Here is a 26,051-nt window from a genome sequence, read left to right on the forward strand (position 1 = left end):
CAAAACACAGCAAAGTCCACCACCCCATCAAAACACAGCAAAGTCCACCACCCCATCAACACACAGCAAAGTCCACCACCCCATCAACACACAGCAAAGTCCACCACCCCATCAACACACAGCAAAGTCCACCACCCCATCAACACACAGCAAAGCCCACCACCCCATCAACACACAGCAAAGTCCACCACCCCATCAACACACAGCAAAGCCCACCACCCCATCAACACACAGCAAAGCCCACCACCCCATCAACACACAGCAAAGCCCACATGTCACACTCTTATTCATGCATTTCAACGCCACACCGACACTCTGCTGTGTCCAACATTTATTGACATGTTAGCTCATTGACAGGTCATTAGCTGCCCCCCTGACCCCATCAAGGTTCACACACAAAATGCTGAAATTAAAACTGCAAATTTAAAACTCAATCAAATGCACTCTGAACACTCTACAGCTTACTCAAGATGTGTGCCTTTGTCTGTCCTATTCTCTCACCTCTCAGCCCCTAACATGTTCTGGTTGTGAACAGGCAAAAACTATTTGGCAACACTCTAGGATTGCTTTCAATTAGTTTCAGGCAAAAAGTGAAACCAAAACCAGCACAGACTGTTATTTAGATACCATTCTTAGAGATTTAATCTTAGATTGATGTAAAATAGTGTATCTTTTCAAGTATAAATAATAAAGTGCACACATCTGTACAAATTCCAGAGGCAATGGTTCAGTGCTTTAAGTTGTAATTAATTTCCATTAAACTCTACATTACAAATTTAGTGCATTATGAGGAAAACATGACATGAATTTAAGGCATCTTTCATTAGCCAGGTTGATGCTGAGTATTTTTATATGGTCCAACTACAGTAAACTCAAATCATGATCAACTCATAGAGAAATACAACAAAGTCTTGAAATCTAGTTGTTTGGGCCAGTCTGTTCAGTCACCACATTGTCTTCTGCTTTCTCAGTAATCTCAGGGGCGAAAGGTCCCACCAGCCAATTCAGTGGTTTGTTGTTTAGTAGGTACTCCATGACACCATCCAGAGACTGCTGAACCTTAAAACAAGAACATACCAGTATTACTTCATCATGACGATAATCAAACCAATAGATAGGCTGTATTCTTGGTAGGAAATATTGGGGTAATTTGTGTATGTTCCTAAATGCAACAGGAGCTCGACTCTCCTGATATCATGAATGCAAATGAATAAGCAGAACAGATCAGATCTTTAAGTAAAGTATGCAGGAGTTTCTTATGTAAGCCTGTCTTTGTAGGGTGAGAATTATTTAAGTATTATTGAGTATTTTTTAAGCACCAATAAAAAAATGTATAAAAAGGCAATTGTAGATCTAATTGTGATAAAAATGCACTAAATAAGAAGCTGTTGCTCAAAATTAAAACTCTAAAGACGCGGTCCCTTCAGTACTTGGGTCAGGTGGTGACGACTTCTTTCCAGAAGGAGAGGTGTGAGAGTTCTGGCGTTCCCCAGGGAAGACTGCAATTCTTCAGCTGATCGCCTTGCACTGGTGAGCTGGTCCTGGACGGCACCTGGCAGACCCTGAGCACTTGAGACCACATTGGAGCACGCAAAGCGCAACTGGTCACTCAGACCACGTACCATGGAGAGGGCCCGCCATTCCAGCTGCTGTGAACAAAAAATGCAAGTGTAAACACTGGCATTTACCAGCTCTTTGTACATATCTCATATTACTTCGTTTCAGATCTTCGAACAAAAGTTGGCACAAAACAACATGAGTACAGTTTTAAAATTATGTTGTTCAATAATATCACTATGTGAAAGATTCTTTGCATCTAATTACTAAATCAACTAATGGCATTAGAAAGTTGATTCAGTTGTACTAATCAAAGCATCTTGATGAAGTAGTAAGTAATGTTCACATAAAAACAATGTCAGTGAGAACAATTTTTCCTAACTGGGGAGACATTGCACACTAGTGAACCCTTAGGAAAACAACTCAGAGAAATGCAACGCAGAAATTCCCACAAGAGTATCCAAGGCCCTGTAGGTCTCACCTCTATCAGGGTCAATGTTCATCATTCTACTATTAGGAAGACACTGGTCAGAAATGGCACTAATGAGAGAGTGGCAAGATGAAAACCACTGCTAACACAGGAAAGTGGAAGTTTGTCTCCATTTTACCAAAACCATGATCCTGATGTCCTTCAATGTTTTGGGCTAATTTTCTGTGGACACATGGGTCAAAAGTGGAACTGTCTAAGACAGGGATTAAATTACAGCTGGCGAAAAACAAGGCCATCAATGTGCAATAACAATATCACACCTATGAACAAGAAAGGAGGCGATAGAGTGACGTGGGGATGCTTTTTTCTGGGTGACTTGCCATAACTCAGGGAAGCATGACAAACAAGGTGTGGTTATCTTATCCTGTTTGATTTGCTTCAACAAATAAAAGTCGGAGCAGTAGTTAGCAGTTAAAAATATTTATGTTAAGGGTTAGGGTTAGGGTTAGGGTTAGGGTTAGGGTTAGGGTTTATGTTAAGTCAGGTTTGCTTTGTTTTATGTTTACTTTTGTCTGAAGATCATAAACCATTTTGTTTGAGACACAGTAGATCCATACATTTATCCCATTTTATCTCAAATGGTTCAGTCCTGACCTCAGATTCATCTTTGGGCTCATCTGGCTCTGAATCTGCCTGTCCAGTTCCAGCCTGTTTCTGCTTCCACTCTGTCCAGCGCTGCAGCAGCTGCTCTGAGGCTCCTTCAATCTGGTTACTGGCGCTACCCAGACTGGTACGGGCACTCTCTACCAGGTCCAGAGTGCTGGTAATCTGACCCACTGCAGCATAGGTGGCATCTCTGGCATGCCGTGCACGGACCAGGGACTGCTGCAGGGCTCGCTCCTGCACCTTGGCAGACAGTTTCCCCAAGCGGACAAAGTAGCTGGGACTGGTCGACAGCGTAGCCACCTCATTGGTAGCAGGTTCAGCCATGGCAGCTGAAATAGAAAAGTGTTGCACATTTACTATTGGAAACAATTTCTCAACCTTTTCTGACCTCCCTAGTTGTGATAAGTTTTAATTACTCTGTGGAGAAATACACTGTAGAAATCCAGTATATCCACATTAGTTGTGCTGTGGGTTAGTCGGCTTTTTTTTTTGACTGATGGATGGAGCCACAATTGGCTCTCTCCCAACTGTCGCATCTGTTACAAGTCAGTCAACTTGACTCTGGCAGAGGTAAAACACATCAGACAAAAAGAAATGAGAGCTATTTTAGTCCCTCCAGTTACCAGTCTATGGAGCTAAAGAGCATGCAGAGCAACACTGTCTCCCTGTGCCTATGTTAAAAGCCACTTTGGTGGATCTGTGGGAACTTTACCACAATAACAACTGGAAATATTCAAAAGTAGTGTCACAGTGGGTACTGTGCTGGTGCAGGCAACAGATGCAATTGGATCCATTTCATATCTACAATCCATAAAGAGGATGGCTACTTGTGGAGTATGGTGGGTTGTCATGAAAGCATGACATCACAGGAGCAGGTGTCGAAGCTGTGAGTGTTGGAAATTGTAGGTGCTTTACGAGCCAAGTTAACAGAAGGGAAGTTCATTGCAATGTCCTGCCTGCCTCTCTATGAATATTGTGGACCATTGTCCAGACATTGTGGTAGAACTGAGCACTTTTGTCATGGTCACCCCATCTTGCCACATCAGCTTGTTCTGCCTTTATAATGATAATGAATTTGGACATGCTCATTACATTTGGTGTTTGATCTACAGATCAATGAAGCAAGGACACAGCATCAGCTTCTGACTCTCACAGTAAATGGCACTGCAAATGCCAGCATCAGCCAACTGTAATGGTAGTAGCACCTGCTGCAATTTATAATGTATGAAATTAAACTTGAATGTTTTTTTAGGCAAATGACTGCGACAAAAGGTAACAAAAAAGAAAAACTGTAGCATAATTTCTGCATACATTACCAGATGTGTACATTTGAGAACACTAGACAACCAATTTCACTCATTTAAAAGTTACATTATTTGTAAAGCACTAAAATGAAGCAGCTGTGTGATCAGATGAAAAAAGGGTGGAATGGCCTATATATAATATAAAATGAAATAAATGACAGTATGTCAACTTGATGTGCTCTAAAACACTACTGACCACATCTTCTCTTAGCAGTTTTACTGGAAAAGCTACTGCGTTACTTTACAACCATCACTGATGAAACGTTCATAAACTGGCCACTGGTTCAGAATCAATTAATTCTAATCGTAGCCCTGTCTCAGCTTCATTTGATCCAATGTCAAAACACACCTGTCTATAGCTCAGCAGTAGACATATGGGTTTATTACCCCCCCCCCCCCCCAAATTTAGCGTACTACTGACCCAGCTCTCTCTCAGTGAGTGGCAGGTTCTGGTCAACCCAGTCCTCAGAGTGGCTCAGGGCCAGGCCCATCCCACTACTGACCATCTGGCCCATCCTGGTGCCCAAGATGGTGCTGATACCACCGCTGACTGCTGCCCGGGTCATCTCAACACCACCCATCACAGTCCCCACCACAGACTGGTACACCATACCTACTGTGTCCGACACTACCTGTGGAACATAAGTGCAGTAAATATTCCAAGCTCAGACAGTAATGTTGGTATTAAAATGTATTTTATAGCTATTATTCTATCAACAGAATTTAAGTAATGTCTATAAGAAGCAGAAGCAGACACTCCAGTGGACATTATCAAGCTTTATACCGGGGGTAGCCAATCCTAATCCTCAAGGGTCACTGTTTTGCTTGTTTTCCAAGCAGTCCGGCACTTCCAGTTTCTGATTGGCTGAACATACCTGATCCATGTAATTGGCAGTGGGTAGTATAGTTGGAAAATAAGCTGGAAAATAAGCTGGAAAATAAGCTGGACAGTGGCCCTTGAGGACCAGGGTTGGCTACTCATCCTTTATACACTGCCTGTCCAAAAAAAAAAAAATTTGTTGGACCGCCTTTAGCTTTGATTACATCACACATTTGCAGTGTGTCAATAATCTTCTGCAATGTCACAACATTTATTCCTGTCTAGAGTTGCATTCATTTTTCCTGGCATTGTCATCTTGTAATATGCCCGTGTCACCAGGAAAGAAAAAAAATCTATCGATGGAATCTATTGATGGAATAACATGGTCATTCAGTATATTCAGGTGGTCAGCTGACCTCATTCTTTGGACACATAACGTTACTGAACCTAGACCTGACCAACAGCCCAGGATCATAGCACTGCCCCCACTGGATTCATCAATCTCCTTAGATATTTTCTTTGTTTGATTCATGCCAATAATTTGACCCTTCTGAAATAGATTAACATCTTTTCCACGACCAAATGAGGTGTCTTCCGACGTGACTGTTTAAGAAATGAGAAGCTACTCACTGCATCAGCTAGGGTTAAATGACTTATTGCCGGGCGAAAAATAATCATTAATGCAGTAATTATCCAATGGGAGTCTCTTACCTATTTGATTAGTTAAATCAAGGTGGTGACTTTTTTGGACGGGCAGTGTACAAAGCATCAAAGAACAAAAGACAAAAAAACAAGGTGGACAAGTCATATGTTTGACAGTTTATTCTGACAGGTTATTCCATTTACCCATGGGTAAAGTAACTTTTCACATATTGTGAAGTGTAAACATTGTTGCTATGCGTCTGCTTAGTTATTGATCAGAGCTACAATTGAGTTGTGTATAACCTATATATGTATATATGTGTATAAAAGTTTGTAAAAGAGCTAGTGTGATAAAGGTTAACATTACAATAAATCAACTGCACAAATGGAAAATATAATTTAAAAAGAACTGAAAGGATTAGTGCCTGACCTTGTCTGCTGGTTGATGAAGAATGGGCAACTTCTCTTCCATCTTATCCAGTCCCTTCATGGCATAATCACTTACTACTGCAACTGGAACAAGTACACAACAGAGACTTTCATGGAATTGTAGATGTACATGCAAAAGATGAACAGCTGAATAAGAGAGGGAAGTGATACATCAAGTAACAGTTTGGTGTTTACAGTACAGTAGAAACAGAAAGGGTTTTAATCCTTGCTGTGAAACCTAAATGAACTGTCTGCAAATTCTGTTCTTTGAAGCATATTCTATTGTATTTCAGCCTACAGGTAACAATTGGACCTCAGCTTCACACCTAACACCTTAATGTGCAACAAGCTTGCAATATTCTTTTATTGTACATTTCAGTGTTGTCTATCTGTGTGCTGTCGTTGCACATATATTACATCATATTTTTCACAAAGGGAAGAACCTACGCTGTGGTTCTATAATGTTCAAGAGTGGCTTGGACCCGGTGGTGGCAGCTGCTCCCAGGGTTCGAACCCCACTCTCTGCCACATCCATCACTCCCTTCAACAGGGGCACGTTGTCTTTGGTGCTACTGTAGACGCTGGACACAGCCTCACAAGCTGAACTGACCAGTGGCAAGTTGCTCAATCGGGTAACAACAGTCTAGGGGAAATAATAACATTACTTTCTACACAAGAATTGTGAAATACAATCCTGTCTCAGTGCAGAGTAAGTATCCTGTTAGGGATAATGATTAATGCCTCACAGTAATTTATCAAAACATAAATTTCTGAGCATCAAATGAGTTCATAATAGGCCTCAGTTTTGTAATAGGTTTCATTTTGGGTCATAGTGCTCCCCACCTGCTGGTCTCCATTAGCTGGTTCTACTGCTGCAGCTCCGCTCTCATTAGTCTTCCCGCTGTCTGCCATTGTGACTGCTGGATTCAATCTCTGACATGGAATATAGAAAGCCAGAAACAGAGATTAACCTCACATTGCTTGGTATGCATGATGAAACACAGCTTCCTCTCTGATATTCTTTGTTAAACTGGCTGATATACTTTATCTTGGAGAGAAGTAGTGTCTAGTAAATTTAGGAGTTGAATCACTGGCCCGTCAGATGGTTTAATATAGGCAGAAAAGTAACTCAACCATGTTAAATTCATTGGGCAAAAGCATGATGCAACAAGGATGAAACTGTGCTTAAAAAATAAAATGCTGCAACCGGGCAAACAATTCAAGTGTCTATGTCAGAGTTTAAAATCCGATAATGATGCATTTTGAATTTTGTATTTTTGTGCTTTCCACAACTATACAAACCTCCAAAACTGTACTGTATCTTTTAACAGTAAAGATATGACAAGAATGTGTGAGTTATATATTTAAATGCATTATTTGTATTTATACATAATTATTAACTCATTAAACTCTGAACAAGACATATGTTTCTGACTCCAGTGCAAAAAATTATCCTAGGCCTATTTTCTTCTCCTTACCTGACTTTCATGTAAGTAAACAGGAATACATGATTAAATTCTTAGCCTTAATTCTTAGTTTGAAAAATTGGAGCCAGGAGTAATGCCAACAACAATGGACCTGCAGGGTACTAATATTAGAAATAGATTTTTCACAAGCTCACATTCAGGCAAAATGGATCTGATCAATCACTTATACCAAATAACAAAATCACACCATCAAAATAAAATACAATTTAATGCAACCCAATGAATTCCACTTTGAGTTGTTCTAGAGTGCATTATATTGAGAGGCGTTTCTATTTTGGCCACCTCGTGTGTATGTAAATAGGGTGATTGTGATTTTTCTAGCATGTTACAGAAAAGAACAGAATATCAGGAAAGTAACTGGCAGGTAGACTAAATGATGTTACTGCATGAGCTAATGGGGGGGAAAAAACCCTGCAGCAGGATCTTATTCTTCTCCTTGTGGAGCTCTCAGCATATGGAGAGCATCTGTCTGAGCTCTAACAGATGGTACAGAGAAACAGAGGTGGACTCCAATCCACCTGCCTTCACTACAACACTGTTAAATAGACATGCCCGACATGATGTGCAGGACAGATGATTCAAAGACGGATTTGACCTCTGAACATTAGGCAGCAGGAGGAGGAGGACTGCAGAATACCAGCTGTAACCTGTTGCCAGTACATGGTAAACACTCAGGTAGGTCAGGATACACATTTACCTGCTGAGAGGAATTGCTGACAGTGAAGTGAACCTTACCTCCAGCAAACTTAACACTTAAGCTCCAACTATTGACAAAGTTCATATACAGAAGAACTACTGTCTAATCATCTCACATGTTTGTTCTGATGTCAGAGTGAATAAAATTTGCCCTCTTAAGTTTTCATGACTTCTTCACTTCTAGTCAATCTCGCAAGGCTCTGGGTGATTGCAAATTGCATTTTGTTGCAACATGTTTTTCTCCGAGGCAGCTGATAAGATCTTCACTGGCTTTATTACAAAGCAAAGTCTGACACTATTCGCCCTGATATCAAGTGTGAGATGAACCAGAGATAAATTTCAGCAACACAGTGCATATTATGAGGAAAGCTGTTATGCAACACAAAGGAAGCTCTTTTAGGCTTTTGGAAACCATCATCTCACTGACAAGTGATTCCAGCAAAGCATTCATAAAAAGGCTATTTGGTCTCCTTCTATTACATTGTTTGAATATTTGTCACATCCTCACACTAGTGCACCACTTCATCCCCTTTTAGAGAAGGGAAAGCTACCATGCTCCCTTTGGAAGTGAAACATAATATGACCTTTGATATTAATGGACAATCTGCAATGAATCCAAGAAACTATTGAGACACTTGTCATAAGGGACAGAGTTGGAACTGAACCAAAAGAGAAATCACTACTAGTCAGTGGGTTAAAGGCACCGCAGCTGCCCACAATCTGACACAAAGAAAGTACAGTTACCAGACAAGAGAAGGACTAGGTCCCTAAAAATAAACTGCCCTATATATTTCAGCTTTATCTAAAACAGTGCAGCCTCTGATCAGTGATTACCGAGCTTGGGCTGAAAAGTACATGACCTGAAGTCAGGAGCTTTGAAGGGGTTGCAAGATAAATGTGAGCGGTCAAAAGATTTTTAAAAGTACAGGAAGAAAAATTAAATGTGATCACTTAATGCACTGTAAAAGTTGTAAACTGAATTTGGTTCTAGATAAAGTGTTTATCTTGTCAAAAGCTTGATACAATGTTAGTTGCAGCCTCTAAATTTCCCTCTAATCTGAGAGGATATAAAAATCACTCACACCCGACTAAACAGGTCACTGCCCATGTTTACACTGAGCCATAAACTGGGATGACAGGTTTACAAGAAGAGACTGCATCATTTTAAATGGGGTCACAAGCTGACAATATTGGGAAAACAGCCTTAGCACAATAGGACACTAAGCAAAAACACTGGCAGTCGGTGAAATAAGCTCCTGAAGAATCAGTGTGGAGTAAAAACAGGACACAACTGCAGCAGCCTGATGTAAAATATGATCACTCTGCTGGGAGGGTGATTTCTACCAGGGCTCAACCCACAGAAAACCAAGTTTAGCTGCTTTGAGACTCAAAAGTGTGTCCACAGACGAGGGCGCATTACATAACGTTACTAAAGAGCAGCTGTGTGGTTTATATTGGATGAACTTTACCCCAGATGAGGGACTTTATGACTCGTTATCAACGGTGCTAAAACAAATAATAAGTTTTCATCGGCTCCTGCTAATATTTCCTAACTTTTGGTCGCAGTGGATAAAATAAGAAACGTTTCCTCAGAACTCAAAGGGAGGTCAGATTAGCTAGCATCACAGCGACTAACTCATTAGCTTAGCTAACATGCAGATGTTGAGGACTAGCTGGAAAACATAAACGAGCTGTCAAATCATCCACTGACCTCACCAGTAGCCTGATGCTCCAATGACCCGCCGTGACCTGGAGTGTAGATCTGGTTAATGAGCCAGTCCAGCCTGCAACAAGGCCCTGACCCTAAAGAAGTGTGGCTGCAGCACAGCAGGAGCAGCTGGGCGGGGCTTAGGGGGCCGTCTGAGAAACTTTGAACCAATGAAATCACAGCACGGAAGTGACAGTCAGGGTGGAGCTGCAGCTGTCACATGGTACAAATACACACACAGGTACTCACTCACAGAAATACCCTGATACACACCCCACATTTTAATGACTATGACTAACTTGGCGTGCTATTTAATCTCTGTTTTATAACTTAAAACTATTTTTCATTTTGTACTCTGATAACAAACTCAATCATGATGTGATAATGTTTTTTTGGTCGATATGTAAGTTTGATAAAATCTTATTTATAATTTGGACTGAAATGAAAAGTAGTTTCATGTAATTCGTTTCATTTAATTATTATTTAATACAACACATATCGTTTTAGCTGACCTTCGTTGTTTGTTCAGATTTCAGAATAAGATTTCTGTTGTTCCTTGCAAAAAACATTATTTGTTTATAAAATCTGGTATTTAAAGCACTTCCTATTAGCTCCATTTTGGCCAATTTAATGCTCAAATACTTCTTATAGGCTATGTTAGTGCACCCATAGAAAGACCCATAATATAAAAGATAAGGTAGGTTACACAATCTTTAAGGCTAGTTACCTGAGTCACCGAAGAAAATGGGTATTATTACTTTTACTTATGAATCCTTTTAGCACTGTTAATGGACAAATTTGTGACAAAGAATACTTTTACTTTACTTACTGAAATCTCATTGTAAGACATCAGAAAGATCAGACACTACCTCCCGGACTATACAACACAACTCATTGTTCAGGCTCTGGTCATATCTTGTCTCCACTACGGCAGTGTCTTACTGATGGGTTATCATCATGCACCATCAAACCCCTCTAGATGATCCAAAATGCAGCAGCACATCTCATCTCAACAGGCAAAAAGGACACGTTACACCACCTTTCAGATCTCTGCACTGGCTTCCTGTAGCTGCCCGCATCTGGTTCAAAGCCCTGACCTTTGTCTACAAAGTTGTCAACTCAACAGCACCTGAACTCCCTTATCCAGGTCTACGACCCCTCTGGAACAATGTCTTGTGGTCCCCTCACCTCACCTTAGAAGATCCCAGGCAAAACGTTTCAGCTCAGTGGTTCTACAATGGTTGAACGACCTACCCACCTCTGCCAGCTGAGCACCATCACTCCCAATTTTCAAAAACTTGCTGAAAACAGAACGCTTTCAAACTCACACTTAAATAAATAAATAATAAATCTTGCACTAATACCCCATGTAACTGACGCAGCTCTTCCCAGAACACTTCACTTTATAGTTCTTCTATTTGCCTTAGATATTTCGCTTGCTCTGTATCTCATTTGTAAGTCGCTTTGGATAAAAGCATTTGCCAAATGACTAAATGTAAATGTAAAACATCCAGAGTTTTCAGCTGCACTTTATCAGTGGTTTGTAATTTGCTCCACCATAATATATCCACAACCATTTGTCTTGTAATTGGCTTAGTTTTTATCTGGTGATAACGGAGTAGGGCATTTTTATCACTTGATATAGTTCAAGGAATATGAACTTCATGTCCAATTTTCACTGCTTTGCAATAAATTATTAACACTATTTAAATCCCCTCTAACATTTATAACTATTTACTAGAAATCAAACATACAGTTATTATTGATGTACTGTGTGCATTATAAATAACATTTGGCAATTACATCTAGGACATCACATCTACTGATGAAGGTCACGAGATGCTACAACAAAGCTCCTGAAAAGAATCTGAATAATTTGTTAAACCTTCTACCAGAATCAACCTTTGGGCTTCTGTTTGTTACTTTAATATTTATAAACCGTTTTATATGTGTAAATAGTTAACTTATAACTTTCCACAAATACATTTCTAAAAACTTCTTATAGTTCTTATATCTGCTATTAAACCACAATTAATACTTACTGGTATATCACCTGTGATGCTGAGTACCATGACATTTGCCTTCTCTATGGTGTTTATGTAGCGCAAGCTGACTGAGCTGTGTTGAAAGTCAGGCAACCATGTTAACTGCAATTGATGTAGTAAACCCTGAGAGGGCAGTCTTTATCCATTAAGACAACTGTTTCTGTCGCCTCACCCACAGAGCTGTTCACATTTACATCCTTAAGATGTAGATTTCCCTGCAGATACATTACAACTCCAGAGTAGAGTGTATGGCATATAATAAATATTTTAAAATCACCATGAAAATGGGGCATGGATGCTTGAACAGATTGTGACAATAGTATTCACTGAATGTACTTGTTACGGATGTGATCTTCATATGACTGTTAATGTGGGATTCAAAAAATCAGTACATAGTTTAACATTGTAAAGTCAGTAGAGTGACTCCCCGTGCTGGGTGTTGTGCATCATCTTTACTAGACTTCTATTAACTCTCCATTTTTATTTAGAAAAGATTTCCATTATCCAACCATTACAGTTTTCATTGTGTGTTCCTCTGTATTTTCCCAAGTGCCTGCACCAAGCTCCGGAGAAAGGAAACAGATTACCTCTAATGTTGCTGTCAGAAATTCATTGTGTGGGACCTGTTGTAGATTTGTTTTGGCCAAGTTGAAAATCCAGGCTGCACTAACAATTCAGGTTATTACATCAAGCCGAGGCTCTGAAAGTAAACGGGGCATAGTGAGCGAAAAATAGCGCTAGGTGTGTTGTTTTGACCTCAGTCGTATAGATCCTTTCCCTGTTATTGTTTGCTACGCTTATGAATAACAGAGCGATTTCATCGTCTTTCAACCACCTTTTCACTAAGACGCACAAACAAATCCAAGCACACCCGTGTCACACTCCACTGCAAGAGAATTAGCTATGTGCACCCCAAAGGCTCTCATCTGTTCCTGCTTAACTCTTAAGTCTGCTTCACTGAATCAGTTGATTGAGGCTAAAATTGTTCTGCTTATTGAGTAATTGACGATTAGAAGATAACAGGAAAATCACTTATCCCTTAGAGTAAAATGATCACTCCACCCCACCCACCCCCCCGCTCTGCCTGAAGACATACCTTTCAGATAAGAGCAATAAATTGGCAATTTGACCATATTTTTATGGATGTGAGAGCAGAACGAATAAATCTTATTTATATAGATTTATCCTTAAGATATTTTGAGCCTTTTTCACAGTGAATTGAAAGCCTACTTTCAAATCATCTGTTCATAAGAGGAAAGAAAAACACCAGCTGCATTCATGCATCACTGCAATGGCACATAGGAATTAATACAAACGGAATAAATGCACTACTCCAGACTGGACATATGCAATGTCATGTAGTTTAGAAACAAATGGATTTGTATACATCAAAAAAAGAAATGATACAGTATTAATCAAATACTGCTGAGGTACAGTAATTCATACCGCTTAAGAAATGCAGGAATCATCAAAACCACAGACCATTCATTAGAAAATCCTAAAGACATCACATAAAAACTAGACATCAACCTTGATTAAAAATCCCAGGTGCACAATTTTTGAAACATTTTACATAGAAGATGAAGTATTCAATAAGATATCCATCATTATCCGAGAGCACTTTTACAAGGACATGGTCTGTGCTGTGCAGTGAAAGGAGAAGCCGGTTATGTTGTGATGACATCCACTAGCTCCGTTTCATGTTTACTCCTAAATCGCAACTCTCAGGTGTAGTGCAAACAGATTACATCACGAACATTTCTTTGGCTCAGCATTTGTTTTCCCTCCTGTTTCACCTTCTGCTCTTCACTCTCTGCGGCCTTGAAACTGTAGAAATTACCCTCCATCCATAAATAGATGGTTTCCTCCGCACTACACCACTGATGGGAATTTCATGTCCAACATCCTGCAACAAATTTCTGCAAGAATGCGACACGAGGTATCAGTAACATACAAAACAGCAACAAATCATCTCCAGGATGAAACTGGATATGCACCTTTGCCCTTCCTATATTCTACCCTATAGCAAATTAACAAGGCATAACCCAGGCCGCAGCAATGCATAAGCTGTGTGAGAGAACCAATCCATCATGTTGAAATAATAAAGAAACGGGAGGTCGACCTTTGTCACATGCTAGTAAGCATAGTATTCATTATCAGCATTCCTTCTTACAGGAATGATTTGACCTGAATGTCATGATCTGAAGCTAAGTTTAAAGGATTAATCTGACAAAATAATGTGCCCTATGCTTGATACTCATGACTACACAGTAAATGCAAAGCTGGATCTAACAGCTGGTTAACTTAGTTTAACATAAAGGCTCCAAAAGGGCTGTATCAAAGGCGACAAAATCTCCCAGCTCCTCCAAACTTCACTAAGTAACGTGTTATGTCTAATTTGTTTATTGCAGAATCATTTCTGGATCGCCAGGAAGTCACCACCCCCTGCTAAGTAACACAGTTAAGCCCCAGTGTTTCTGTTTATACTAAAAAGCAAAACATACCAACTTAACCAATTATGTGCATCAGAGTGTATGAGAATTGAACAATGCGAGTATGTCCATTTTAAAAGTGGAAGCTCCGAACGAAAGCTCATAAAAGTCATTAACTTTATGCATTAAACATTTTGCAAGAATAACAGCCTTTAATCTTTTGGGTAAAATTGCACTGCAAGGAAAACTTAACTGGCTACAGACGTTTTATGACTACTGTGCCTTCAGCTTAAAGGATATTGGAAAAGTGATTTGTGGAGAGCCTCTAACAGACCTTAAAAACACATCATCTAGAAGATTTGTAGCCACAGTCGGGGAACATGGGAAATGCCAGGTCACTGCATGCAACATACAAAATGAAAAGCAACAAATAACCGTGTCTTACCTTGGCCAATAGGTAGCCTCAACTTCGCTTCCATAGAGAATGCCCATTTTCTTCACACTGTGTTTTATGGCTCTTCATCACTTCTTGAATACCAGCAGCTGCCTTTCTGTTTCTCAGGGTCTCCCCTGTTTATTTTGGAGAGCTTATTTCACCCCAGAGTCCTGACAACGGGTCAGCTGCCACAGTGGCGGATGAGAGAAGGCATGGAAAGAGATGACTGGCCCTGAAATATTTATGGTTCTTTTAGTGTTTTGGTTGTATGAGTTTTGACAGTGATGGCACATTACTGTGACCCCTCTCCAAACAAAAGGCCTGATGTGTTGCTATCTGTTGTGACTTGGAGAGGTGAGGCAAAGTGCAAGCTTCTCCACTATACTTCAGTTCTCTGCTTCGCTTTCTTCCTCTCTCCTCTCTGAGTGTAAAATATATCTCAGTATGTTTGAGTATTGATCTCCGTCCTTTTTGGTATATTTTTTTGCTTCTTTCATACTTTCCACTATTTTGGCCAATGTTAATTTATAAAATCTCTTTATAGCATAGGTGCACTTGCCCTCTATCCTATCTCTGCCTTCTCCTCCCACTTGGTACCCCATCTCATTTCCTCTACCTTGACATCTTTGCACCACAGTCAGAATGATAGATTGATGGTTGCCTCTGCAGTACCTCAAAGTGAAATAAAGTCACCTACCATCTCATTTAGAGCTGATCCAGACTGCTTACTCACCAACCATGAGCACAGCAGCATCTGGATTATTGATATCACCCTGTATAAGTAATTAGTACTTAAATTCATTGTTACAGAATAAGCAGGTGCATAAATAACAGATCTCAGCACAAACTGTGAAAAAATGAATAAATTCTATTAAAATAAATGAATGTAAAACTGAGTTCGCTTGTTTCACACACAGGAGGTGAATCATCTATCATTTATACAAGCAGACTTGTTCACAGTCATTGCTTTGTTATTCAACTCTTTTTGCTTTATTGTTTTCATGTCACGCTGAGAAGAGGAACAATTCAAAATTGAATGCATTGCCTCAGCGTTCTGTATGAAAACTGGAACAGAGTTTCACACCAGGGACTGCCACTATCAGGGTCATCTTCTGCACTTTCATTTGATACAGATTCTCACTATGCCGGGCATTATTAGTCTTGGGAAAGTATTTTGTCACATGCAGCTAACTTCTAATCTTTAAATATGTACAACTGCTACTCTAGTCTACATCTCACAGCAAAAATCCCACCCAGTAAGTCAGCAACCAAATTTTGTTTTAATGTTGCATCACATTGCATCAGATTATTATTATCATTTTCAAACTCAAGAAGTAAAAATCTATTTTTAAATATAATTGTATACCGAATTGACACTGATGCAGTGTTAACAAAGAATCATTGAAAATAAATATCTGTTCTGATGTTTTCTATTTACCTTCACTGTTTAATTTGTTTAGTGTGTTTTTTAGTAATAAAGTTGCCATGATGATGAAGCTGCAGATGGGAAGCCACTTATTAAGTGGCTAAGCTTCACTGGTTGCATAGTCATAATGACTGCACAGACTGTAAAGTCACTAGGTGTGCTCACACGTCCACCCCTGCCACAGTCTGTGTTTCTTTGTTTGCAGCTTGGTGAACCACAGGATTTACTGACAGGAAATACTCACACTAGAGATTCATACATCTTTATTTCACATTCAAATTCCTGTATTTCTGTTGAAAAAGAGGCAGACAGAAGGTATTGCTACAAAGAGTTAATTGAATTTTGGCATCATCTCTCACACAAGCACACAGTATTCTCCTCTTCTGCCTTCTTACTGTACCTCAGGAGGAGGACAGCCAAGCTGCCCTTCCCCTTTTCCTCATGTTGTTGAAAGATTAAAAAGTGCACTCCCCATCAAAGGTTGTATTTTTTTCTTCTTTTCCTAAGCTGCCTCACTTTCACATGGCAGCTCCTCTCCTTTTTATCTGGTTCAGGTCTGCCTGCTCTGACATACTGAGCAGGATGAAAGGAAACGAATGAACAAAACGAATACTTCTTTATTTATTTATTCGCAGCACACAAACTTTGACAGGAGATGAAATGGCGAAAGTTCTATTGTTGAACATGGCTCAACATTTTTTGTGTCCCGAATTATTTCTATGCAAAGTAGCTGGATCCAGAATAATAATGCTAATCTGGGGTTTAAAAAACTTTCGGAGAGTTATTTAGAATAAAAAAATGTCAGCTGTATCTACAGTGTGTACAGTGAGTGTCACTGTGAAAGTCTCTCCTCCCTCTGTGCTTCTGTCCTGTGTTATACTGCAGACTGTTCCTAAATAACTCCGGTTGTAGTCACTGGCTCGAAGATGTATTCATGAAAAGCAACACAACAACCATGCAAAAATAGTTATTCGTGGGTGAAAGTTCAATGTTCATAAAGTAACATATTATCAGGATAACAGTAATTAAACAACAATAATTCAATTAGTTGTTTTTTTTTAAAGAGGAAACAAGCTGTAAACAGCTTGCTGCAAGCTGCAAATGTTCACCTTTAAATACCAAACTCACATGCAAACAGATGCCTTTACAGACTTTCTACAGAAAAAGAAAAGAATCTGTGCTTAAAAATCTTCAAAAATCTCTCTATGCAAAACTTGCGATGCACTATACAGCAAGTCACTATAATGAAGCATGTAGCAGTGAAAGAAAATACAGAATATTACTACTGAGAACTTCAGTCATTCACCTGTTGGTCACATTAAAGCTTCAGCAGACTGAGTTGGAGCTTTTCAATCGCATTGCAAACATTGTACTTTGAAAACTAATCATGTTTTGTCTGTAAAATGTGGCGGCAAGGTAACTGAACTGTAACAGACCTTATGTGGAGTAGCAGTGCAGCAACACGCACAAAGATATTATAAAAAGACAGAGCATCTTGATTTCAGTTCTTACGGACATATTATGCAAAATTCAAGTGACTAAGTCAAACTCATCATTATTCTACTGTTGGCGAACTTATTTCTGCCTAAATAATGATACTGCTGTCAACGTGTCCTCTGTTGTAGCTGCTGCCAGCTTGTACAAAGACTTTCAGCAGGTTTTCTCTGGACAAAGGAAACTTTCCTTTTAAGTTTAATTGCAGGGGCTACAGAGTCACAGGCAGCATGGGAGGATAAGGGAGGTGGTAAGCAGGATGTAAAACGTTAATAAGTATTACAATGCTTGTGTGGGCAAATGTTGGCTGTGCAAATTCAGATAAGAAAAAAAAAACAACAACACCAAAAAAGAAGCAAACAACAAGCAAAGCAAAACAGTGCCCTACAATAATATCAATGTCACTCAACACAGGGCCGTATTATAAGCTCCTCAGCGCGCTGCCAAAGTTAAAAAAGAAATTAGTGTAACATTAGTCATAGTACGTGAGCGAGGAGACAATGCCTTTTAGAGCCTTCTGGTATTTTCTAAATATCAAAAGGTAAATTGCTTCCAATGTCCAAATTTACTGCAGACATAAACAATTATTATGCATATCTGTGTACTGAATTTTAAAATTGAATCTCACAATTCAACAGTGGCAAATTTCTATTTATTTATATATTGTCTCGCCCAATCGGACGCTGATAAGCAGATAGTATAAAAATATGCTGTCAGATTGCTGATTGGGCAGATTTTTTGACATGGTAAAGAATTAGGAGCTACAAACATGAGCCTTAAAGCCTATAGAAGCCATTATATTAGGAATGAATTATTCATGAATCAAAGCGGAAATGTGGCTTAAGCTCCTGGCAATTTCAGAGAGGTCTGGGAGGTCTTAACTCCTTTAACACACAGAACACTGCACTAATATTATCCACTGACACCGCTGCACATAAACGCTTTTCCAAATGGTAATTTTGGCAGCAAGTACCTTTTAGATTCTTATTTGAGGTCAGCAAGAGGATAAACGATGTTCACGGAAGTGTCACCAAAACACAAGTGATTTAACGCCTATTTCAAACACAAACCCTGAATTGTAGAGCCACAATTATGTTTGGCTGGAGGCTTATCAAGATTTAATGAGACTAAATTATTCCTCTGTTATGTTAATTCAGAGTCAGTGACAAGACGCAAACACAGAAAGACCTCAAACCCAGGGATAGGGAAAACATATTTCAAGTTCACTGAATTATTTTGGGGTAATTACAGTGAACAGGACTTTCAGGAATTGTAATTAAACCACTAAATGAACTAATGCTACAAAAACAAACAAACAAATAATAAAAAAAACACATTAATTTGACTTGAAATTATGAAATGCAAAGGGTAGAAGGGGCCAATTTCTCACTATGCTGAATGAAGAAACATTTATTGTGTTTGCTTTTCTCTGCAGCTTTACACACACACACACACACACACACACACACACACACACACACACACACACACACTAGAAACTAGAAACTAGACATACTGTAAAATGGACATGTGTGATTAAACAGCCAGTGCTTCAGCTCAGCTATCCTTGTTTCACCTCTGACCTCCTCTCTCAGAGAGTCTCTGTCAGGTACTTTCCACATTACTCAACCACCTGATTATCCAGTGACAATAATAAAGCTCACTGTTATCTTGGAAACTGCTTTGAATCAGGCCTCGTGGTTTGATTTTAACGTCAGACATCAAGATCAAACCTTCTGTTGTTTGTCTTCTAGGATCAAGGCTCCTTGAACAAGTTCATCCACTAGGCGCAGAGATGCCCAGGGGTGCTAGTTTGTTCTAATAAGATGACCAATTTCAGTCCCTGTGGTGGAGCAAGTTTCTGCCACAGACTCTGCTGTTGATGCGTCATTTGGGGAAACTGGCGTTTCAAAAAATGAAATAAAGCCTAATTAGCCATTAATCTATTCCATTCCAGTCGCTGCACAATTCTGCTTCAGGTTTTGGCACTAACAGGCTTTCAGGAGTCTCTTGTGGATGGCAGCAGGGAGCAGCGCTGGAGATGCTGTAGCTCACACTACCGCTAGAAGACAAACGCCGAGGTCTTCCCACCTCCCCAAAGCTCCTGAGAGCAGCTCACGGAACAGGAACTGTTTTCAGTAAAGCGATGAATGGGACTTTGCCCCGCGCCGGATCCTGAGCCAGTTTCTGTTTGGAAGCGGGTGCGCATGAGGAGACAGAGGGACAGTCTTTTTTTTTTTTTTTTTAATTTCAGAGAGACCCGAGGTGAAAAAGACGCAGCAATGACAGAGCAGCAGTCGTGCGCAGCGGTAAAATAGACCAACTACTGTGGCGAGAGGGGGAGATTGATAACACAACTGGGCGAGCAGCGAGTGCAGCAGATGTAAATCACACACGCTGCAGCTGGTTTGGTGCCAGTGGCGAGCTGGATGGCTTATTACTGCCTTCTCCTTTTCATCATTCACCGCTTCCAGCGTTGCCACATTTCTTGGGGATCTCGGGCGGCTGTCTGTGAGGGAGTACTGCTGCAGAGACTGACGGGGAATGCCATGTGTCGTTGCGCGGCATAGAAGCTTCTTTGTGGGCTGTTTAGCACCGGGGACAGGTGGTGCCGCGCGTGTATATGCGCGACTGTGTTGAAACTAGCAGGGGGGGGGTGGCACGGACACACAACCCCTGAGACAGTTGTCTTAGGGATGTCAGGCCGGCGTACGGGATCAGTGTTTGCCAGAGACAGGTGCGACAGGGAGTAGTTTACAAAGCACTACACATGATCTGATGATGGACTAACGAACCTCCTCTCCCGGCTGATCACTCTCGGATTTTTGCATCCAGTGGGACACACAATCGACTCGTACTGTTGTTTTCTCGGCGATCATCAGAGGTAAGTGGCCCGAGCTGTCCTGGTGCTTCTTGGCCGGTGCGCTTTGGAGCACAGGCTCCGTCGCGCCTTGACGCTTTGGATAAATTGTCTTGCTTCTGATTAAAGGAGGCGATACAGTTAGAAGGGTCTGTTAAAACCAACACAATCAACACAACATTGCCGGGCTGATGTGTGTGCTCTTTCGCACCTGAGCTGTTCCCTTGGTTTCATTGTGTAATTCTCAATTTCATACTGCGTAGCTTGCAGCCACGCACAAAACCAGCAGCGTTCAGCTGTCCGGAGCCTGAGGATGAGCTCCACCATCCATGTATTAACTGGATATTGACACGACTCATATTGTGTGATTGAAAATGGCTGACAGCTGGTAGTAGTAGAGACAGGGATCATTTAGATGGTACCAGTTCCACTGATGCCATTTAATCACCTCGGGGTCACTCAGCCACCTTCATTGAGGAGCTTTGTGAAAGGTGGGACTTTGTGTGTCATTTGGTTTTTCCTCCTCATTAAAATGCTTTTTGCTGCACACTGAGGAAAAACCTAATTTTCAAGTTGCAGAGCTGCAGAAGACAGTTTTCTCACCACGGGACTGATCAAAACGGGCCATTCTCTCAATTTGTGTGTGCTTGTTTGTTTGTATAGTCTGTGTTGGATGTGTGTATGGATGTGTGTTAACTGCTGTGTGTGCTACAGTCCTACCCGCTGGGCCCCTTGGTGTCCACTACCCCAGGCTTCAGGCTCCTCCATCCCTCCCTCTCCCTCTCCCTCTCTCTCTCTCTCTCTCTGCAGTAGCTGCTATCTTTACAGTACATTGAGCTAGTTGGCTGGATAGTGTCAGAATCACATTTTTGCTTTTTGTGCAAGGATCGCTAACTCTCAATAGCTGGCTCCAAGTCTCCTAAAGTTTCTCCGTTTGGGAGCTGCATGTTTTTGTTGTGGCCCCCGTTTCAAATTCAAATTGCCTTTCAGCTGCCTTTGTCCAACGCCAAGGTTTGTGGACTGGAAAGAGAGACAGAGAAGTAAGTGAAGTCCCCAGGGGTCAGAGCAATCCTATAATGAGTACTAGTGTGTGTGAGAGAAGAGAAGACGGGGGGAGAGAGAGAAAGACATGTCTGAAGGAAGTGAGACAGTGCTTCTTGTCCAATGTGAGAGTAGACACAGCCCAGGGAATACCAGCACCTCCATTAACCTTTTTGTTGCTCTGACTGTGTCAATCAGCCTCGGAGGACAAGAACTGCCTTAATTCCTCTTCCTCAGGGCTGTCACCAACGGCTCAGGGGTGCTGCCGCAGGTTACACACCGTGTGCAGCAGATCCTTCCTCCCTGCTCCTCAGATGCTACAGCAGGAGCTAATGTACTGAACCAGACGTTTTTACAGTAACAGAAGGGGAAACTCAGGAGGTGGCGAGGGGGAAAGGAGATCAGACGAAACACGAGGCAGATGAAAGGAGAAACGATCATAAACAAGATATTGTTTAATCATCTGAGTGTCGATTCTTTGGCATGTCAGGGGAAGGGAGGGAAGGGGGGGTGCACCCTTTTCTCTCATGTGCTGACATTTTCTTGTAGATTCATCATGCCCCTAGTAATTACAAGTGAAGCTCAATCAGGGAGGGAATGAATTAATAGTCAGGAGAGGAAATACCTGTCCAATACAATTGTGTCCTATTGTACTGGATCTAGCATAGTTTGGATTGGTTTAGGAGCCAAGGACAAAACAACTTTGTGAGAGCAACAGTAGTTGACTGAGTAGTATCCGCATTTTTGTGCCAGGATAATACAGACGTTAGTTGCTTTTGTATGAAGTCACCTTTAGAAAGTTTTGATGGAAAAGAAATCTTAAAATAAAACTTCTTGCATTACGTTACATTTCTGGGTCGTGAACGAGATCAGTGAGCCAACATTATCAAGAGACGGACCTTGAGAGCGGCTGCACTGACACATACTCTCATTTCACTGCAGCCACTGCAAAAAAAAAAAAAAAAAAAACTCTCTCAAGATTCAAGACTCGAGTTGTTTCATAAGACTAGGTTTTTCTTCATGGCATTGGAGGAATGTATAATATGCTTCTTTAACAGAGTTTAATTTCTTTCTGCAGGCAGGGGAGAGGGGATAAATGTTTTTGAGTTAGTATATAAATAACCAAACTGTAGGAAGCATTATTCCTGCCAAAAGAAATGACTCAGTAGGGGACAAGATTGCACTGTGAATTATGTAAAGCAAACATAAGGAAAGCCGTTGAATGAGCAGTGCACCTGATGTTGGAGCTGATGTCCTGAGCACTAAAAGTGATTAGTGGAGAAACCCCAGCAGAAGAAAAAACAATAGCTGCAAGTAAAAGCCTAATAAAGGAGTGGGATTTTGTGTCAGTGGAGAACTCAGATAACAAGGCTAAATGTGTGCCCAGGAAACCAGGCAGGGGGTTTGTACCGCTCCAAGGTCCCAGTGCTGATGTCAGTTTTTGGCGGTGTTTTCTCTGTCCCCAGTGCTTCTTCTCGCAGCTTAACAAACTGCTCACTGGAGCTTGGCTAATCCTTGGCTAGCAGTGCCCAGTGATTTATTATAAAGTTAGTTAATTTGGGGAGATCTGCAACATCCCACCGGACAAACATGCCCTTGACAGATCCCCGCCGCCTTTACTGTGGAATCTGAATCGCCAATTAGTTCGAACAGTCGTTTAGGTGTGTGTATGTGTGTGCAGGTTAAAGAGAAAGGACACGACGACAGGGTGAGGGTTTTGTCTATATGTCGTTCAGAGAGAAACATTGTTCATCTCATCATGTCTGTTTGCCTTCCTGTCGTGTGTGTGTGTGTGTGTGTGTGTGTGAGTCAGTCCGTTTGTGTCTTATACAAGTGTGATTCAGCACTGCCCAGCCTCGGTTGAATGGATTCCCTGTTTGTGCCTCGTTTCTGACACCAACAGCCGCTCTTGCCTCAGAGCAAGTGTTGCGCCCTATGTGCTAAAATAACAGGTGCCCTTACACATTGTTCAACACCAACCCGCTGCTCTCTGCCCAGGGGTTACATTACCTGTGCGCCTGAGAGCACACAGAAAGAAAATCCACAGATAAATCAGAGGAAGTTTAATTTGTCAGACAGTCCAAAGTTATGAACTTATGGGAAATGGTGTTATGTATTTTCAAGTCCTCCATCTATTTCTCTGCTCACTGAAGTTCCAAAAAACATTTTCTCATGACCTTTAGTGTTATCTAACTTGGTTTGGTTTTATGAAAAATATAACTTTGGGATTACTGTCTGCACCCCAATGCAATGGAGACTAATGAAATTTCATCATACGGTGCTGATGATTGTAAAAATAACTGGAAAAATCCAGATGTAACATGTCTTTCTCCAAGCAGTATCCCTGTTACTCTGGACAATCAGCTCACTGTCAACAGTTTTCATTAAGTCTGTTTTGTTGGTAGAAAGTTGTTCCAATGAAAACTTACAGTATGTCCAGGGGTAAGAAACAAAATGATTTCTTCAGTCAACTCTTTAATGACCCACTGGCTCAAGTTTCTCAAATGAGTCCTAAGTGTAAACATTTTATGTTGTAACTTCAATATTGCCCCAAACACATGTGCATGGACACCCCTGTTTCCTTTTCACTCCAATGAGATTTTCCAGACTTTCCTATGCGTCCCTGGGACTAAGCCCAGCTCAGGCAAATGTATCAGTAGTATCCTCTGTGAGAGCAGAGCTGTCACCATACACATCAGTGTTACCTGTGATTGACAAACTTTTAGAAAATACTATTGAGCTTCCGACACTGGGGGCTGGGGGGGCAGATTTATCACAAGCTTTTCTTTTTTCTTTTTCTCTTCATCATTGCTCCCCACTTGTTTTTCTTCATACGTTGTACCTCCAAACCACTGCTCCCTTGATTACATCTCATCTCCTGTTTTCCCCTCCCCTGCTGTCCTTCACTTTCCTCTACTCCACTTTTGCCTCCTCCCTCTCCATCTCCTCTGGACCTTGATGTCAAGGCTTTTCAGGCAGTGTGGTCTCTGTCTGCAGGCTGTCAGGGCAGGGACACTGCCCACTGGGACCCTGAATGGGACAAATTGACCATAACAATGTTCCCACTTAGCATGTGGAGCTGGGAGAAAGAGAAGGTGAAAAAGAGGGCTTGATGATTGAGGGGCAGGCCAACCACACAAGGAGAGAGGGGAGAGGGAGAGAGAGGGCAGGACGGCTCTTTGGAATATATGAAATCATGTATTATTCTAAATCACACACCTCACCTTTTTGAATCCCCTCTTCACATATTCTCTATCTCATATGCGCACACACACACACACACACACACACACACACACACACACACACACATACTACAGCATTGCTTGTTGTTATTTGCCCAAGGCTACTGCTGCGTTGCCATAGCAGCAGGATAAACACGTTTGTCTGTGACACTCCGAGCCCCCGAATGCGTGCGCGCACACACACACACACACACACACACACACACACACACACACACACACACACACACAAATGCACTTCTTTCTCAAGGCCCAGATGCCTTCCAGGGGGGTTTGTCAAGTCTAGCAGTTTGATCTGCACTAAGGTGCTACCACTGCCTCACAAAGGGTCAAGGATCATCCAGCCCCCCATTAAAATGCAATAAGGGCTATAGCCCAATGGGACCGCCTCCTCCATTTAATCACACACGGCTGCTCCCTCATCATCTCCTCTCTCCCTTTTATCTTTTAATCACTGGTTTTTCCTGTACTCTCCTTCTTTTACTGTCTCCGTCTGCTTCATGGCACTTATACATCCAGTGCTATGCCAAGGCAGCCAGAATAGAGGAGAGAGTTCAAAGACGGATTTTTGATATAGTCAATAATAAGCTCTCTTTCATTTTGCTTTGAAAAATCTCCTGTATGGTTACTCTCATTGGCAGCCACAGGCCAGCCTTTCCTCTGAGTTTGTAAAGTGTATGATTGCAGTATTTTTGTCTAGGTCCTTTAACTGTGACAGAATGTGTTGGAGAAGTTGGAGCTGTATCATGTTGTGTAAGCCTGAGGTGACGCAGTATGACAGGAACAAAGTATGCAGCTGCTATCACCAAAGGCCATGTGTGGCTGTTGAATAAAGATGTTCCCCGTTGGTAAAACTGGCGTTCCATGTAGGCTTATTGTACCTCCACAGGGGGAGTGTGTTCTCGCGTTTGTGTCTTTCCTATGTCTGAATAAGGTAGGCACAGGGGTTTCTTCTATCCTCTGTACCAGAAAGAGACATTTGTAGGAGTATAAACTCCATCCAGTTGGCAGTCGACCGTGAGTGACACTGCGGGTGACAGGATGAAAAGACAGACAGACATGACAGAGACGAGCACCAGCGTTTACTTCCTGGACAAGAATGAACAGTCAGTGTGTGTGAGCGGAATGGTTTTCGTGGCCTTTTTGCTTGTCATTAAGTTGCGGACACGTACCTCTCTCTCTCCATTCTCTCTTTCTCACACACACACACACACACACAGACATGCACACACTTTGTCTGTCTGTCTCACAGTCTTGTGAAGTCTCAGAGTCCCAGTTTGTTAACAAGAGATGAGACTAATGAGGGGCCATGGTCAGGAAGGGAGAGGACAGA

At 41.3% G+C, this 26,051-nt stretch overlaps 2 protein-coding genes across 4 annotated transcripts in view; one reads left to right on the top strand and one right to left on the bottom strand.

The window, feature by feature from the left end:
* Window positions 1-234: 234 nt before the first annotated feature.
* On the bottom strand, window positions 235-9,877 carry plin3 (perilipin 3). Of its 3 annotated transcripts, none has more exons than XM_026346511.1 (8): window positions 9,743-9,877; window positions 6,692-6,781; window positions 6,296-6,491; window positions 5,850-5,932; window positions 4,379-4,589; window positions 2,642-2,982; window positions 1,431-1,646; window positions 235-1,059 (listed from the first exon to the last, which is right to left on the bottom strand). In XM_026346511.1, exons 2-8 carry the CDS (start codon window positions 6,758-6,760, stop codon window positions 919-921), a joined length of 1,257 nt encoding a protein of 418 aa, XP_026202296.1. In that variant the 5' UTR covers window positions 6,761-6,781; window positions 9,743-9,877; the 3' UTR covers window positions 235-918. The 3 variants fall into 3 exon arrangements, with proteins under 3 accessions (XP_026202296.1, XP_026202295.1, XP_026202294.1); XM_026346510.1 differs by having other exon boundaries at window positions 236-1,059; window positions 1,431-1,649; window positions 9,748-9,877; XM_026346509.1 differs by having other exon boundaries at window positions 236-1,059; window positions 1,431-1,649.
* Window positions 9,878-19,664: 9,787 nt separating this feature from the next.
* The window catches only part of sema6bb (sema domain, transmembrane domain (TM), and cytoplasmic domain, (semaphorin) 6Bb), a 111,123-nt gene continuing 104,736 nt past the window's right edge, over window positions 19,665-26,051 (top strand). Inside the window, exon 1 of the mRNA XM_026346058.1 lies at window positions 19,665-20,456. The gene's annotated coding sequence lies outside the window, so the exon portion shown is untranslated. The remainder of the gene's footprint in view (window positions 20,457-26,051) is intronic.

This window comes from Anabas testudineus, chromosome 4 (assembly GCF_900324465.2).
Source record: "Anabas testudineus chromosome 4, fAnaTes1.2, whole genome shotgun sequence".
Lineage (NCBI taxonomy): Eukaryota > Metazoa > Chordata > Actinopteri > Anabantiformes > Anabantidae > Anabas > Anabas testudineus.

Excerpts from the sequence above, each read along its gene's own strand:
- plin3 (XM_026346510.1), bottom strand. The coding sequence starts at position 6,760 with ATGGCAGACAGCGGGAAGACTAATGAGAGCGGAGCTGCAGCAGTAGAA. Across the intron at positions 5,933-6,295 it reads GAACATTATAGAACCACAGC|TTGCAGTAGTAAGTGATTAT; the intron begins GTAGGTTCTTCC and ends TACTTGTTCCAG. Across the intron at positions 1,650-2,641 it reads AGCCCAAAGATGAATCTGAG|CAGCTGGAATGGCGGGCCCT; the intron begins GTCAGGACTGAA and ends TTTTGTTCACAG.